Source organism: Garra rufa, chromosome 22, assembly GCF_049309525.1.
Source record: "Garra rufa chromosome 22, GarRuf1.0, whole genome shotgun sequence".
Classification (NCBI taxonomy): Eukaryota; Metazoa; Chordata; class Actinopteri; order Cypriniformes; family Cyprinidae; genus Garra; species Garra rufa.
This window is the reverse complement of record NC_133382.1, coordinates 6,524,570-6,542,422: the sequence shown is the minus strand read 5'-3', so window position 1 is coordinate 6,542,422 and position 17,853 is coordinate 6,524,570. Positions and strand designations below refer to the sequence as shown.

General features: G+C 34.3%; 2 protein-coding genes across 14 annotated transcripts in view; one reads left to right on the top strand and one right to left on the bottom strand.

Annotated features, from left to right (window-relative positions):
* The window catches only part of mapta (microtubule-associated protein tau a), a 56,495-nt gene extending 51,411 nt beyond the window's left edge, over positions 1-5,084 (top strand). For 10 of the 11 annotated variants that reach the window (XM_073828502.1, XM_073828499.1, XM_073828497.1 and 7 more), the window contains 3 exons: positions 1,146-1,227; positions 1,368-1,474; positions 4,887-5,084. In XM_073828502.1, the coding sequence (XP_073684603.1) occupies positions 1,146-1,227; positions 1,368-1,474; positions 4,887-5,084 (387 nt within the window). Of the gene's footprint in view, positions 1-1,145; positions 1,228-1,367; positions 1,475-1,945; positions 2,079-4,886 lie in introns of all 11 variants that reach the window. The other variant, XM_073828498.1, reaches the window with a different exon arrangement.
* An 8,165-nt stretch (positions 5,085-13,249) lies between these two features.
* The window catches only part of LOC141297957 (KAT8 regulatory NSL complex subunit 1-like), a 36,728-nt gene continuing 32,124 nt past the window's right edge, over positions 13,250-17,853 (bottom strand). For 2 of the 3 annotated variants that reach the window (XM_073828440.1, XM_073828442.1), the window contains exon 14: positions 13,250-14,518. In XM_073828440.1, the coding sequence (XP_073684541.1) occupies positions 14,363-14,518 (156 nt within the window). In that variant the 3' untranslated portion in view covers positions 13,250-14,362. The remainder of the gene's footprint in view (positions 14,519-17,853) is intronic. The other variant, XM_073828441.1, reaches the window with a different exon arrangement.

Sequence of the window (17,853 nt, the reverse complement as noted above, 5' to 3'; positions counted from 1 at the left end):
AGTTGTTCCACTCGTCTTCCATTATGGATAATGGAGGCTACATGCTTCTGTGAACCTTCAATGCAGCAGATTTTTTTCTGAACTCTTCTCTAGATCATTGCCTTAACACAAGTCTGTCACTGAGCTCTACAGGCAGTTATCTTGACCTCAGGACTTTTGCTCTGATATGCATTTTCAGCTGTTAGACCTTTTCTGAGAGGTGTGTGCCTTTCTAAATCAGACTCATTCAAATGAATTTGCCACAGTTTAACTCCACTCGAAGTGTAGTAACATCTAGAAGCAATATGAATGCTCCTGAGCTAAATTTCGAGTGTCCCAGAAAAGGGTATGAATACTTATGCAACGGGATCTTTTCAGTTTTTTATTTTTAATAAATTTGCACAAATGTTAAAAACCTATTTTTTGCTTTGCCATTATGAGTAGGGAGTGTAGATTGATGTGGGAAAAAAGTAATTTAAAGTACTTTAACATAAGGCAACATAACAAACTGTGAAAAAAAATGAAAGGGTATGAATAAGTGCAAGGCACTGTATATAATTTTCTTGATTTTAGACATTTTATTTCCCCCCAAAAAAACTGTAAAAAAAAATATATCATTTTCTGAATTATGGAATGATAAAATTAGATACTCAAAATTCCTTCTATAAAAACTTTTGACTCTAATATGTCAACAAAAATTAAACAATAATTTTAAAACTTATTTCATCCATTTAGATTTTTGTACTAGAAATGTATGCAAATTAGCATGCATTTCATTAAATATGCCTCATTTGCATATTAAAACATTTGACAAAAGTTTGCAATTATCAATGTAATGTAAAGTGATAACTATTAGTTATTTTTTTTACCCTATTCGCCTGCAATGTCGCCTTAATAGTAAGGTGTTAAGTTTAGGTATAGGGTGGATTAAGGGATCTAATATGTGCTTTATCTTTGTGCTTTATCAGTAAAAATAAACAGCCAATATGCTAGTAACATGCATGTTTATAAATAACTAGTTAATACTGAGAATTGGTCCCTAAACTAAACTAATAGTTTTTTATCTTCCTTGTGTAAGTCTGTGAAAGTGTGTTTAGAAAGTTTTAAACAGATTTACCTGGAAACATAATAAACTTTTTTTTGCTTTTTTTTTTTGTTCTGAAAAGGTCCAAATCCTCCACAAAAAGATTGACCTGACCAATGTGCAGGCGAAGTGTGGCTCGAAAGACAACATTCGCCACAAACCAGGTAATCCTGCACAATTTTGGATACCTAAGACAACCACAGCTTAATCCTTGGACTTGATTTACTTCGAGTTTTGAATGCATGTAAATAAACAATGCATGTAATTTGGTTAAATCATGAGGAATTTCACCTGCTTTTCCAAGGTGGAGGAAACATTGAGATCAGATCTGAGAAGCTTGAATTCAAGGCTCAGTCAAAGGTCGGATCTATGGACAACATTAAACACGTACCTGGAGGCGGCAGCAGGAGGGTAAGACCACACGTCCTCCACTGATACTCCAATTATTCACTCTCCGCCCTGAAATTAAATAAGAGCATTCATAAATCCTTATCATTTTACAACCAGATGTCTGTAAATCTGTCTCAGGTGCTCTCTAGGTTTGAATCATTTGGTGCTTTGAAAGATCAGGTTTTCAACAAATCCCTTGAACTAATTTCAACTCTTTAAAATCTCATCTCATTGTGCTTTGTTTGGATTCCGTGAGCTACAGAATGACTCTGACTTCAGAAATGTCTCTGCATATTAAAATGGGGTTAAAAAAAGATACAAGCATTACATACTTCATTTTAATTTGAATAATTATTTATTATTTTAAGTTAAGTTTTGTGTTGCCATCATTTTCCTTTCTGTTGAACCCATATCATTTTGTGTTTCTTTCTGTTTTGGTTGACCATGGTGTTCATTTCACCACCCATTGGCCACCCTGGGGTGCGTTTCTAGAGAGAGAAGGGGAGAGGGGCAGATGAGGGCTTCCTCACCCCAGACCCCTCTGATACCCCCACCCTCTCATCTGCCAGTATGTCCCCAGAGCCCATCCTCCTCAGCAACCCCCAGATAAAGATTGAGGACTCCAGTAAGTATTCAAAGAGGGGGAGAGATCCACATCAAACTATCTAGCTCATTACTGTCATATATTTTGAGACACAACAGGGTAGAACTACTGTTTTAACTAATAGATAGGATCCTTCTTTCCCCAGCGGATTAATCACATCACATACACTACCAGTCAAAAGTTTTGGAACTGTTAGATTTGTAATTTCTGCTCACCAAGCCTGCATTTATTTGGGTCAAAGTACAGCAAAAACTGTACAATTTTGAAATATTTTTACTATTTAAAGTAATTTATTTTAAAATGTAATTTATTGCTGTGATCAAAGCTGAATTTTCAAGCATCATTACTCCAGTCTTTAGTGTCACATGACCCTTCAGAAATCATTCTAATATGCTGATTTGCTGTTCAAGAAACTTTTATTATTATTATCAATATAAAACAGGAGAGTACATTTCTGCAGGATTCTTTGATGAATAGAAAGATCCAAAGACCAGCATTTATTTGAAATACAAAGCTTTTGTAACATCATACACTACACTCTTAAAAATAAAGGTTCTTTATTGGCATCAATGGTTAAACATCCATGGAACCTTTCAAATGCAGAAAAGGTTCTTTGTAGTTGAAAAAGGTTCTTTAGATTATTGAAATGTTCTTCAAAATGGTTCTTTAGGGAACTGTTCACTAAAAGGTTCTTTAGGGAACCAAAAATAGTTCTTCTATGACTTCACTGCAAAAACACCTATTTTTTAGAGTGCATAGCATTCAAAAGCTTGGAGTCAGTCAGTATTTATTTATTAGGGAAATAAATTAAAGAAATGTGTACTTTTATTTAGCAAGGATGCTTTATATTGATCAAAAGTGATCATAAAGACATTTCTAATGTTACAAAAGATTTCCATTTCAAATAAATGCTGATCTGAACGTTCTATTCATCAAAGAAAAAAACATAATAATGCTAAATGTTTTTTGAAGAGCGCATCAGAATATTAGAACGATTTCTGAAGGATCATGTGACTGGGGAAATTATGCTAAAAGTTCAGCTTTGAAATCACAGGAATAAATTACATTTTAAAATATACTCAAATAGAAAATGTTTTAAATAGCAAAAATATTTCAACAATGTACTGTTTTTGCTGTACTTTAAATTAATAAATGCAGTCTTGGTGAGCAGAAGAGACTTCTTTAAAAAACATTAAAAATCTTACTGCTCAAAAACTTTTGAATGGTAGTGTATTTTCATGTTGTTTCCTGGTATGATTTGGTAAACATTATTTGTAATATTACCAGATTTGGCAATATTACAAAATATGTATATATCTGACTCTAGTGTAGATAGATAAATTGCATATTGCTTAGAATTGTAATCTTGTAAAATGCATCTTGGGTGCCATCTTCTGGCACAGAGTGACAGGAAATCAACAACACAAAAGAGCAATTGATAAAAAAAATAGTCAGCTTGTTAAAAAAAATTCAAAAATATTTTTTTGTCTGCTTCTTTTTCCCTTTTAACACCATCTTACACCTTTTTATTGTTTGATAATTTAATGAATTATTTGTCCATTGATCATCGATTTTGAGTGTACTCAACACTTACTCTGGCTCTTAAACCAAATATACACTACCAGTTTTTAACAGTAAGATTTTAAACGTTTTTCTAAATAATACTCTTCTGCTCACCAAGCCTGCATTTATTTGATTCAAAATACAGCAAAAGCGGTAACATTGTGAGATATTTTTATTATTTAAAATAACTGCTTTCTATTTGTAATATTTTAAAATGTAATTTATGTTTGTGATCAAAGCAAAATTTTCAGTATCATTACTCCACTCTTCAGTCTCACGTGATCCCTCAGAAATCATTCAAATATGCTGATTTGCTGTTTTTATCAATATTTAAAACAGTTGAGTACATTTCTTTTCAGGATTTTTTTGATGAATAGAAAGATCTAAAGACCAGCATTTATTTGAAATACAAGCTTTTGTAACATTATACACTACACTCTTAAAAATAAAGGTTCTTTATTGGCATCAATGATTCTGTGAAAAATCTTAAACATCCATGGAACCTTTCAAATGCAGAAAAAGTCGAAAAAGGTTCTTGGTTCTTTAGATTATTTAAATGTTCTTCAAAATGGTTCTTTAAGGAACTGTTCACTGAAAGGAAATTATAGAAATGAATACTTTTATTTAGCAAGGATGCTTTATAGTGATCAAAAATGATGATAAATACATTTATAATGTTACAAAAGAATTCTATTTCAGATAAATGCTGTTCTTCTGAACATTCTATTCACCAAAGAAACCTGAAAAAACAACAATAATAATACTAATGTTTTTCGAGCAGCAAATCAGAATATTAGATTTCTGAAGGATCATGTGAATGGAGTAATGATGCTAAAAATTCAGCTTTGAAATCGCAGAAATAAATTACATTTTAAAATGTATTCAAATAGAAATAAGTTATTTCAAATAGTAAAAATATGTCAAAATTTGACAGTTTTTCTGTACTTTGGATGCAGGCTTGGTGAGCAGATGATACTTCTATAAAAAAAAAAAAAAAAAAAACATTTAAAACCTTACTGTTTAAAAACCTTTGACTAATAGTGTACTCATCTAGGATCATTCAGTATTACAAACTTAAATACTTTTTAAGGGGTTTATGGAAAAAGCACCGTTACATTAGATTTTCAGTCGAGAATTCAGTTTTAATCTCCATCCAAGAATCTCAGGTCTGCTCTGATCCAACATAAACCAATGCTGGCTGCTCTCCATTTTTATCTCAGAGGTTTCACACGCAGTCATTAGCTCATATCTATTTCCCTTTCCCAGATTGAGTCGCACAAACTGCTGTTCCGCGAGCAGGCCAAAGCGCGAACCGACCATGGCGCAGAAATCGTGTCTCTGGAGGAGTCGCCACACGGTCTGAGCACTGTCTCCTCTTCTGGCAGCATCAACATGGCAGACCCACCGCAGCTTTCCACCCTCGCTGACCAGGTGTCTGCATCGCTGGCCAAGCAGGGCTTGTGATTGGGCCATACCGCCAGCAAAACCACACCCCCTCCCATTCTCTTCCACATACCTGATGGTATTCTAACCTCTCTCTGAAAGTCATTTTGTGGCCCAGAAAACAATGCCAAGTAACTTTTTTTTTTGTAATACTTAAGATTTGTTATAGGCCAACAAAGCTGTTTGAACTGTGAATCATGTATGAATTTGCCTCGTGTCCAAGGTGGGAATTTAACAATTGGAAATTTCCTCCAACATCCCTCCCTTGACTAATATTTAGTAGCAAAAAATGACATCCATGTATGTTTTTTTTGTATGGCTTTTGTTGACCATTATATATTTCCTTAGACATGCCTCTTTTTTTTTTTTTGGTGACTACTGGATTTAGGACAGAACCCATTTTCAGAGAGGATTGTTCTCATTTTTAAATCAGGTCAAATTTAGATCGAGATTATGAGTAAGTCGCTTAGCAGTGCTTAAATTAAAATTAGAGCGTTGTATCTTGACTTCGAGAAAGAAACGTAAAACCCCACGGTCCATCTTTGAAATGATTCGCAAGGCTTATGTGAAGCAAAGCAGGTGCGTAACAGCTTTGTGTCAAAAGCTGAAAGCTGTTTAGCGTTCTTTAGTTCTGTTGGTCTGAGATTACACTCAATGTCTGAAATGATAATGAGATTCAGAGTGCTTCATAAGGAAACGTCTCTCGCAGTATTATTCTCTGGATGAATATGGGATGTTAATAATATGAAAACACTTTTTTTGTGTGCCTACTGGCAGTCTTAAATGATTGATTTAAATCAGTGCTTCATTGAAAATGCCTCTGTTTTTCTTTGGTGTTCCTGGCAACTAACAGAACATTTAACTTGCATTTATGTTTTTTTAACATAAGCATAAAACAAAAATTGTATTTGGTAACACTTTACAGTTTGTAAGCACGAGTTAATGCATTGAAATACTGAACAATTCTTTTACAGCATTGATTAATCTCGATAAACTAGATATACTAATGCATTTTAAACATTTAATTACTAACAAGGAACAATAGTAAATATACTAACCTAGATAAAAAAATGCTGTAACTTTGTTTGAGTTAAAATGCATTGACTAATGTTATCGTAAAGTGTTTTAAAAATCGTTTTATTAATGACAGGTTGCATGTGAGATATATTTAGTGCACCTGTAAACTTTCTCCATAATACTGCCAACAGTTTCTCTCGTTTCTCGCTATCACTTCCAGTATTAGCGGAGAAATAATTCATGAGATGAATTGCCAAACTGTTGTTCTTCAGGCACACACTGTATTATAAATTCGCCCACTACATTTACAATATCAAGAGTATTGTATTCTTCACGAAAAGCGTCACTGGAGCACAAGCATGCTGTTAAACTTTGATCTGACCACATCATCCGCTTCCACTTTCTAGCTGTAAATGGTATTCTATTTGACTGAATGATGATGTAATGACCTCAGCCAATCATATGGCTTCAATTCTGTCCCCTGCACTACCGCAGAATGTTTAATGAGCTTGGAACCACTCCACACTATCTTTGCTCCTTGCATGCATTTCATGTGAGCAGCGTTGCCTCTTACACGCCTACTTGCGTATATCCCATACTCGCTGATATGCTTATTAGGAATCTATGTAGATAGTAGTGGAAAAAGAGCACTACTCAGACGGCGCCCCCTGTTTCTTTGTGTTGGAGATGGAGCCGTGTAACTACCATTAGATATTTAATGTATGTTTAATTGTATGTTTATGACTGTATGTTTATATGAGGACGAAGAGACTTCAAAAAAAAAAAAAAAAATGAGCAGAAAAGTTCAGAAACCATGCCCGCGACATTTTAATCTGCATGCTGAGTTTTTACATGAATTGGCAACAAGTTTCTGAACGTTTTCTGACTAGAAAAGCTTGGATATTGGATAAGCTGTTTGTTACGATTGTGATGTTGTGTTGAGGGGGGAGGTGAGTGTTTAGCGGACGGGAAGAGGGAAAGAAAGGTCCTTTGGTTTAAATGTCTCACTCTAGAGCACACCTGCGACATGGTTCCAGGTGCAGTTTTGCCATCTTGTTGTCATTGACTCCATGCACCATTTTTGCAGTTGTAAATTTTAGCTTGGGAACTGTGGTTGTCAATATTGTTCGTGCGTTTTATTAATAACTGGTTTACAATGATTCTTGTTGATGTACATGTGAATTTGGAAATAAAGGATATTAAGCAAATGTCATGACGCTTTTGTTTTTATACTTCGGAAGAAAGAACTGACTTAAAAGGGATAGTTCACCAAAAAATGTACAGTGCCTTGCAAAAGTATTCATACCCCTTCATTTTTTTTCACATTTTGTTTTGTTGCAGCATTATGCTAAACTGCTGTAAATTAGTTTTTCCCCACATCAATTTACACTCCATACACCATAATAATGACAAAGCAAAAACCAGATTTGCAAATTTTACAAATGTATTAAAAATAAAACACTGAAATAAGTACATTGCATAAGTATTCATACCCTTAACTCAGTACATCGTTGAAGCACCTTTACAGCCTCAAGTCTTTTTGAGTATGATGTGACAAGCTTTGCACATCTGCATTTGGCAATTATCTGCCAGTCTTTGCCTCACCTTTTCACCTCTCAAGCTCTGTCAGCTTGGATGGGGGCTGGCAGACATTTTCTAGAGTCCTAGTTGTTCCAATCATCTTCCATTATGGATAATGGAGGCTACATGCTTCTGTGAACCTTCAATGCAGCAGATTTTTTTCTGAACTCTTCTCTAGATCATTGCCTTAACGCAAGTCTGTCACTGAGCTCTACAGGCAGTTATCTTGACCTCAGGACTTGGTTTTTGCTCTGATATGCATTTTCAGCTGTTAGACCTTTTCTGAGAGGTGTGTGCCTTTCTAAATCAGACTCATTCAAATGAATTTGCCACAGTTTAACTCCACTCAAAGTGTAGTAACATCTAGAAGCAATATGAATGCTCCTGAGCTAAATTTCGAGTGTCCCAGAAAAGGGTATGAATACTTATGCAACGGGACCTTTCAGTTTTTTATTTTTAATAAATTTGCACAAATGTTAAAAACCTATTTTTTGCTTTGCCATTATGGAGTAGGGAGTGTAGATTGATGTGGGGAAAAAATAATTTAAAGTAGGCAGCAACAACAAAATGTGAAAAAAAGAAGGGGTATGAATAATTTCGCAAGGCACTGTATATTTTGTTATCATTTACATTACGAGTTATAGTCACAACTCCGAGATATAAACTCACAAATCTGACTTTTTTTCTCAGAATTGTGTGATATAAATTCGCAATCATGAGTTACAGTTTCTCAGCATCACAAATTTACGTCTCACAATTGTGACTTTTTAAGTCAGGATATTAATATTAAGTCAGAATTTTGAGATATAAACTTGCAATTCTGAGAACATAGTCTTTTTTTCTCCTTAAAATTTGACTTTTTATATATGGAGTTTATTTCTCACAATTCTAAGAAGAAAAGTCAGATTTCCGAGATATAAACTCACAATTGCGAGAGAAAAAAAATCTAAATTGCATTTTATTTCTTGCAATTGTGTTTATATCACTGAATTGTGAGAAAAAAAAGAAGTCAGAATTATGCATTTATATCTCGCAATTCTGACTTTTATATCGCAATCCTGGTAAAAAAAAAAAAAAAGTCAGAATTGTGAGTTTATATCTCGCAATTCTGAGAAAAAAAGTTAAAATTGCATGAAAAAAATAGAATTATGATATATAAATAAATCTGGATTGTTTTATTTCTTGTAATTGTGAATTTATATCACTGAATTCTGAGAAAAAAGAAGTCAGAATTGTGCGTTTATATCTCGCAATTCTGACTTTTATATCGCAATTCTGCTAAAAAAAAAAAAAACAGAATTGTATGTTTATATCCCGCAATTCTGACTTTATAGCATGCAATTGTGAGATATTAATTTTATGAAGTCACAATTCTGACTTTATAAAATGCAATTGTGAGATACTAAGTCAGGTTTTTGAGATATAAACTTGCAATTCTGAGAAAATAATATCAAGTCAAAGTCAAAATTGCATGTAAAAAAATCAGAATTGCGTTTTATTTCTTGCAATTGTGAGTTTATATCACTGAATTCTGAGGAAAAGAAGTCAGAATTGTGCGTTTATATATCGCAATTCTGACTTCTATATAGCAATTCTGGTAAAAAAAAAAAAAAAAAAAGTCAGAATTGTTAGTTTATATATCACAATTCTGACTTTATAAAATGGTGAGATATTAACTCAGAATTCTGAGATATAAACTTGCAATTCTGAGAAAATGATATTTTTCCCCTCAAAATTGGACTATAACTTTATAACATAATTATAATATAATTGCAAGTTTATATCTCACAATTCTGAAAAAAAAAGTCTAAATTGTATGCAATTGTGAGTTTATATCACTGAATTCTGAGGGAAAAAAGTCATAATTGTGCATTTATATCTAGCAATTCTGACTTTTATATCGTAATTCTGGTAAAAAAAAAAAAAAAAATCTGAATTGTGTTTGTAAATAAGTTGCAATTGCGAGTTTATATCACAAATCTGAGAAAAAAGTCAGAACTGTCAGTTTATATGTTGCAATTCTGACTTTATAACTCTCAACTGCGAGTTTATATATATATAATCCTTATAGCTTATATAGCCTCACGTTCCAAAACTGTAGGAGTTTCTTTCTTCTGCTTAATATAAAAAGATATTTTGATCAAACAGTTGACGGAAGTCATTTACTTAAATATTATGAGGGAAAATACAATAGTAATCAATGGCTATGGTTTGGTTTCCAACATTCTTCAAAATGTCTTCTTTTGTGTTCAGCTATAAAGAAACTCATACAGTTTTGCAACAACTTGAGGGTGAAGGTAACATGAAAAGATTTCTTAATAGTCAACATGAAATCAAAACTGACCCAGTTTACTTTCTTAAAACACATTTTTGATCTCACTGTGTTCATCATTTGACATTCAAAAATGTAGGCCAAAAGGAGCTAGGGAGTACATGTGCATACAAAATATATATATATAAATCTCTCCTTTTCAGTGTACACATTTATAGATAAAAGCGTTTTTCCCCCAACTCATTATTATAGTATAAAATATTTAAAATAAGTAAACATAAATCTAAATAAATTGTATTCAATTTATGTATTGATTTATTTTTGTTCCACCTAAGATTCACCATTTTTTGGCCCAAATAAACAAAGAAAAAAGCTGACATCTTAAAAGCTTGTCAATGAGTTATTGATATAGCAATTAAAAGACTATTTAACATACATATTAGGCTACAACAACAGCAACAATAAAAACCTTACCGTTGGAAAACATCACGATGACCTTGGCTTGTCCCAGTCAGAAAGTCTCGAACAGTTTGCAGTGAGTTTGCAGTGTTTCAGGAGGTAAGTAGCCTAGTAAAGCCGTTTACACCAATAAGGATAACTACAAAGATAATTATAATTATATTAGCGTCCACACCAACGCAAGATATCCTTGCTTATTTTATTAGCGCGTTGCCGTCTTGTCCTCTGCCGCGTTAAATGTTTTGAACGCTTTAAAGTCAGATGGATTCTGATTGGCTGTCAAGGATTTATCGTTCATGAACATTTTGAAAGTGATTCCAAGGATTTTGTTCCTCTGTGTCGTTATCATTGTAACTGTGATGTAGACTTCCCTGTTCTCATAGAAATAGAACAACAATTCAATTTTTTATCCATCTTATTTTTTAAGAGTAGCTGCGGCCATTTGTAAATTGTATGGGCTCTGACTTCCGGTCTCATCCGCGTCTTATTTTTACCTGTACAAAACAGCTTGTTTTGCTGCTTAATATTGTAGATTGGTGTGTCTTACCATATTATTTTAATTTATTATCTTAATGAACACACTGGTTTGTAGTGCAAGCAGTTTTACTGTTTACCTCACATTGTTATTTTTCTCGTTATTTCCCTATACAGCGGCTAATGAGCCAGAAGTCTTGCCCATATGCTTACTTTCACGTTAAAGAATAAGCCAGATAGTTATAGTTGACTGTATTACTATACTGTATAAAGATTTGCAATCATTTAGGTAAGGCTCCATACTCTTATTTGAGAGTAACCTCTTCTATTAAATTGATAAATATTGAATTAATTACAGCACTACGAAATTGTGCTATAAGTTTGATTGCAACTGCATACAATCATTACTGTTAATAGTGTTGGTCTGTTAGATTACATCATTTACTGATTTTACCATGCAGCCATATGTACATCAACTTGACATAGTCACCACTAGTAAGCTACTACATACAAAAAAATAGAATATCGAGGGAAAGTCCATTTATTTCAATAATTTGTTTCAAATAGTGAAACTTGTATGTTATATTAGTTCACTACACACAAAGTGAAATCCTTTAAGCCTTTATTTATTTTAATTTTGATGATTATGGATTAGACAAAAAAAAAAAATCCAGTATTTCACAAAATAAGAATATTTCATGTGACCAATAAAAATAGGATCTTAAACACGTTGGCCTTCTGAAAAGTGTTAATGTACTGTATTATGTCCTCAGTACTTTGTTGGGCCTCCTTTTGCACTATTTCCAGCATCAAGGTGGCGATCAGCCTTTGACAGTTGAGGTGTTATGGAGCCCAAGTCGCTTTGATATTGGCCTTCAGCTCGTCTGCATTTCCCTCATCTTCCTTTTGACAATACCCCATAGATTTTCAATGGGGTTTAAGTCAGGCGAGTTTGCCGCCCGATCATGGCTATTAAACCAGGTACTGGTAGTTTTGGCTTTGTGGGCAGGTGCCAAATCCTGCTGGAAAATAAAATCATCATCTCCAAAAAGCTTGTCGGCAGCAGGAAGCATGAAGTGCTCTAAAATTTCCTGTTAGACAGCTGCGTTGACTGTGGACTTGATAAAAGACAATGGATCCACACCAGCAGATGACATCCAAACCATCACTGACTGTGGAAACTTCACACTGGACTTTAAGCAGCTTGACTTTTGTGCCTCTCCGGTCTTCCTCCTTGGGACCTTGATTTCCAAATGAAATGCAAATTTAGCTTTCATCTGAAAACAGGACTTGGGACCACTGGGCAACAGACCAGTACTTTTTCTCCTTAGCCCAGCATAGACGCTTCTGACGTTGTTTTTGGTTCAGGAGTGGTTTGACGCATGGAATTCTCCAGCTGTAGCTCATGTCATGCAGACGTCTGTATGTTGGTGGTTCTTGATGCACTGACAGCAGCCTCAGTCCACTCCTTATGAAGCTCCCCCAGATTTCTGAAGCGCCCTTGCTTGACAATCCTCTCAAGGCTACGGTCATCCCTGTCACTTGTGCACCTTTTCTGGCCACATTTGTCCCTTCCTCTTAACACTCTGTTAATATACTTCGATACTGCGCTCTGTGAGCATCCAGCTTCTTTTGCAATTGCCTTTTGAGACTTTTCCTCCTTATGGAGGGTGTCAATGATGGTCTTCTGCACAACCGTCAAGTCAGCAGTCTTCCCCATGATTCTGAAGCCTACTAAGCCAGACTGAGACAATTGCTGAGCAAACCTTTGCAGGTGTTTTGCGTTAACTAGCTGACTAGATTGGGACACAGGAAGCCTACAGTGTTGAACTTTCATGATATTCTAATTTTGTGAAATACTGGATTTTTTTTTAATCTTTAATCCATAATCATTAAAATTGAAACACATAATGGCTTGAAATACTTCACTTTGTGTGTAGTGAACTAATATAACATACAAGTTTCACTTTTTGAAACAAATTATTGAAATGAATGGACTTTCCCTCGATATTCCAATTTTTTGGCACATACCTGTATATTGTACAAAACCTAAATTTTCTGTGCAGCTGAAAAGCGCTATACAAATAAACTTCAATTGAATTGAATCTAATGAACTCCTGATGGACAAAACCAAATTCCAAAATCCTGGTATTTTCCTAATGGCCGAATATGCGATTTCTCTCACGTCTGCACCAGGCGCGTCAAAGCAACTGTTGAAAATCCATTTCCTCTTTTGTCAGAAGTAGCACAAGTGCGTAAAAAGGCATCAGTCTGTAGCAGTGTCAGAAACATCACATTACAGAACTAATGTGGTTTGTTGTTTCATGGTAAATGTGTCATGTTGACAGCGTTACACTAACAGTGATGAGACGTACAATCTGAATGGAGTTTGATTTGTTTTAATGGTACTATTTACAAAAGGGTGTTTTTCTTTTTCTTTTTTTTTCTGCAAATGATTTAACATCTGAAACAGTCTGAATTACAATGAAACCTGTCTCAAACAGCTATGAAGAGAAAGACACAAAGAAATAAAAAAAAGACAGTGATTGTATGAAAAAGAAAAAAGGACAGGGCCACAACAATAATGTCGAGTTGCATAGCAAGTAGATTCTCAAAGGGGTGACAGTGCGGAATAAGAACACTAATATGGGGTCACACCGACAAAGCGAAGGAAAAACAGACGCCTTGTTAACACAAGTTTCCATACAACTGCATAACCTGAGAAGGGCAGGTCTGTGTGAAACATCTGGCTCCTTGAAGAAGGAATACAATGTACAATCTCAACAGATGACGTCGAAAGAGCCTGGAACACGTAAGGGCCGAAGTGGGAGAGCTAAACTAATGTGCACTAAAGGCTTCGTTTTGCAATTTCTCCGATAACATTGATACATGATACCATGGACATTAGCATTTGCTGGTGGGAAATTATTAAAAAGAAAGAGAGAAAAGTGAGGGTCGAGGAAGAGAGCAAGATATTGACACTCTGTGAAGTGCTTTATAACTGAGGAGAAGATCTCTGCTTGGTACATGACCGTCAACCGAGAATGCAGACAAGTATTTTTGTCAGGTTTGGGTTTGTCACTTCACAACACAAGCATACATATATAAGTCAGCAGAGAGGCACCCTTTGGTCAAGCCCTCTTAAGTCTGCTACACAGTGCACTACATAGTGTTCACCTGACAGGTTAGAATACCACACTAAGTCCCAATGATATATTTAGCTGACTATGAAAACATTTATGGAAACAACTTTCATACATCTCGTTTACATTTTTTCTTCTGAGAAAAGAGGTTTAGAAGACAGGTTTAGCTTTCTATGTTCGGTAATATTCACTAAAAACTGTGAAAATAATTGGCTGATGTTTGAATATCAAACAACAGAAGTCCCGACAGAATTTTTTTTTTGTTTTGTTTTGATTAGTATGAGTTTTTTCTCAATTAATGCCATAGGAGGTGTGGTTTTGAGGGTCGTTCCCGTTAGTCAATGAGTTCGACGTCACGGCGAGGAAACGTCGCTCTCCGACTCGGCCCTGCATTGGCCGTCGGCTTCGAGGCCTGAAGGAAAGCTCAGTTGACTGCTGTCCGTCTCAGGCTCCACTATCGGGTCCTCGGGTAAAGGAAAACTCCTGGGTTCCCAGGGCTGGACCGTCTGCTAAGAAAACATACCGAGTGTTAAGAATAGCATTTTGTAGTAAAGAAATCAAATGGTGTTTCTGTCCGTTTTCCTATTTGTTTTCTCCAGAGGCTTTAAAAAACCGCTAGTGTGGAACCCAAACTAAGAACAACAAAAAGTTAGAATTTTATAATTTAACATATAAATATGATAATATAAAATATAAAAATACTGTTCAACAGTATTAGAAATGTATACACTTAAGTCAAGGTCAAGACATTTACATTAGGGCTGCAACTAACGATTATTTTAATAATCGATTAATCTGTCGATTATTTTTTCGATTAATCGATGAATCGGATTAAAAAAAACAAGGGATTTACAACCCTTTATTCAAAAACAGAACTAAAATCTTTAGAAAGTGCACGAACATGTTGCTCCTTGAACTGTTATAATAATAATAATAATAAAATAAAAATGGACTAACACAAAAAACATACACATGTATGCTTTACATCTGCCAAATATATAGACTAAATAAACTAAAATTACTATCCGTCAAGACAGCGGCTTGCTGTGGTGTACATGCTGCATTTCCCATCAAGAAGCCTCTCAAATTAAATTCCTCAGTGCGCATTAAAAAAGTCATGTGACTTTGCACGCTGGAACGGGATAACTTGACTAACTTTCTGCTACATTCATTCTGCCATGGCGGTGTTTAGTGTCCTGCCATCAGCAGCGACCAGCTGGAAGATTTCCGCATTCAAATGCACGCAAAACTGGCCTCAAAGCCCCAGCAAAAGTAATTACCATGAATGTGTCAAGGCAAAAATTAAGAAAATATTCGAATTACTTATTAATAAAATCGTATTTTCTGATTCAGTGTTGCAAAGATGAAATTGACGATCCTGCCATCTGCTCATTAATGCCTAATGCATCTTTATGGATTAGCTAATGAAAGAGTTTTGTTTTCGATTTTAATTATTTCGTTTTATAGTAAAATGATAATTTAAAGCTTTCTATAGATATTGTGTTTGTGAGGCAATTACCTGGGTTTCGGTTAATTATTGTGAAGCGCTCCTGTTTAAACCAAAGATATCAAGCGTATTCTGTTTGTTTTCTTTAAGAGCACATTTTGTTGATACTGTTAGTACACACAAACTAAGGTAGACCCTTTACAGTTCCGGCCCGGGTGGTAAATTACTCTTACCTTTATGAGCAAAAAAGAAATTCCACATTGCACTGGCGTCTCCATGCGCTGCAAAGCGCGCTTCTCTCCGCACAAACTTTGGATTTATATTGATTGAATGATTAAACTAATATTGTGATATGTTTTAAGTTTTTTATATCAATGGATTTTAATTTAAATCGCGATGAATTAAGCAGGCTTTTGATCTGTCTGCCGCTGTTTGCTAGGTATAACTTTAAAAAACAAAAACTTGAATTTAACAAACAAAAAGTGTTCCAAATATATCTCTAAATTAACTTTATAAACTAAAGGAACGAAAATAAATGTAATCACTTTGCTATTAAAATCAGCAGCTGTAAAAAGACAGTCGGACTGGAAATTCAGTCGGCCAAAAATTGATGAGCTGTCGGACATTTTTACAAGGAATGTTTGTTTAATAACCTATATAATATTCTTAGGCTACTTTCTTAATTAAATATATTATTTCTTTGATTTATTTTAGCGTTTTTAGGCTGCTTGTTAGCTGACTGAAGTAGGCTATATATAAAAAAACAACGTGCCACCGTCACAGCCCTATTCAAAACTGAGACGATTTCACCTCAGCAGAGCTCCTCTTTCTCCTTACGGTTGTGGTATGTTTTCGACACATTATACAGACAGACAGTGTTACAAAAACTATAGAAGTAGTTTTCTCCATCTCCACTATCCAACGACCCGTACAGCAGCTGTTTTGCGATCGAGCATTGGCTGCTGTGAAAGTACGCTAGCCAAAGTAGGCTTAAATATCAAACATGTTTGATATAAATCGGGGCAGCATATATATATATAATGTAGAAACGGTGCTTTATGCTCAAATGTTCCAGTTTTGCGCATAAGTTAAATTCGCATTTTTGGATGGAAACACAGCTTATGAGGTGCCGAACTCTGCTGGCATCAGTGCGGGAGAGAGACCGAATGTGTCCACTCCGCTCTGCGCTCAATTTTTTTTAAATATATATAATAACAACCAAATGTCTCTGCGTCGCGCGACACAACGAATCGATTATGAAATTCGTTGCCAACGCTTTTAGTAATCGATTTTTATCGATTTTATCGATTCGTTGTTGCAGCCCTAATTTACATTGTTATATTAACATTAAAATTCAAATAATTGCTGCTCTTTTGAATTTCCAGAATTCTGAAGATTAAGCAGTGCAAACTGTCTTCAATATTAATAATAACTTTATTAATACTTTAGAATTCAATAATAATTCAATAATTCAGCAGCAAATCAGTATATTAGAATGATTTCTGAAGGATCATGTTACACTGAAGACTGGAGTATGATGCTGAAAACTTAGCTTTAGCTTCGCCAAAATAAATTTTAAAATAATAAAATAAAAAACAGTTATTTTAAATTGTAATATTATATACACTGCTGTTCAAAAGTCTTTTTAATTAAGTCTCTTATGCTCTATTCCATTTATTGGATCAAAAATACAGAAAAACTTTAAAATAACCGTTTTTTATTTTATCATACTTTAAAATAGAATGTATTCCTTTGATGCAAAGCTGAATTTTCAGCATTACTCCAGTCTTCAGTGTCACATGATCCTTCAGAAATACTAAAGTTCAAATTCAAAATACTAATTTATCATCAGTGTTGTGCTGCTTAACATTTTTCTGGAATCTGTGATACTTTTTCAGCATTCTTTGAAAAATAAAAAATTTAAAAGAACAGCAATTATTAAAAAAAATAAATAAATCACTTTCACTTTTTATCAATTTAACACATCCTTGCTGAATACAACTATTAATTTCTTTCAAAGAAAGAAACATTAAAAAAAGACTGACCCCAAACTTTAAACTGTCATTTCTAGTTTAAATAAATGCTGTCCTTTTTAACATTTTATTCATTAAAGAATCCTGAAAAAATGTCAAAGGTTCCAAACATTGATAATAAATCAGCATATTAGAATAATTTCTGAATGATCATGTGACACTGAAGATTCAGCTTTGCATCACAGGTGTAAATGACCTTTTAAAGTATATTAAAATAGAAAACCACTATTACTATTACTGTTTTTTTATCAAATAAACACAGCCTTGATGAGCAGAAAAGACTTCTTAAAAACAAAATTGATCCTGAAATACTGATCCCAAACTTTTGAACAGCAGTGTATATATTTTTTTTAGTTTTCACTAT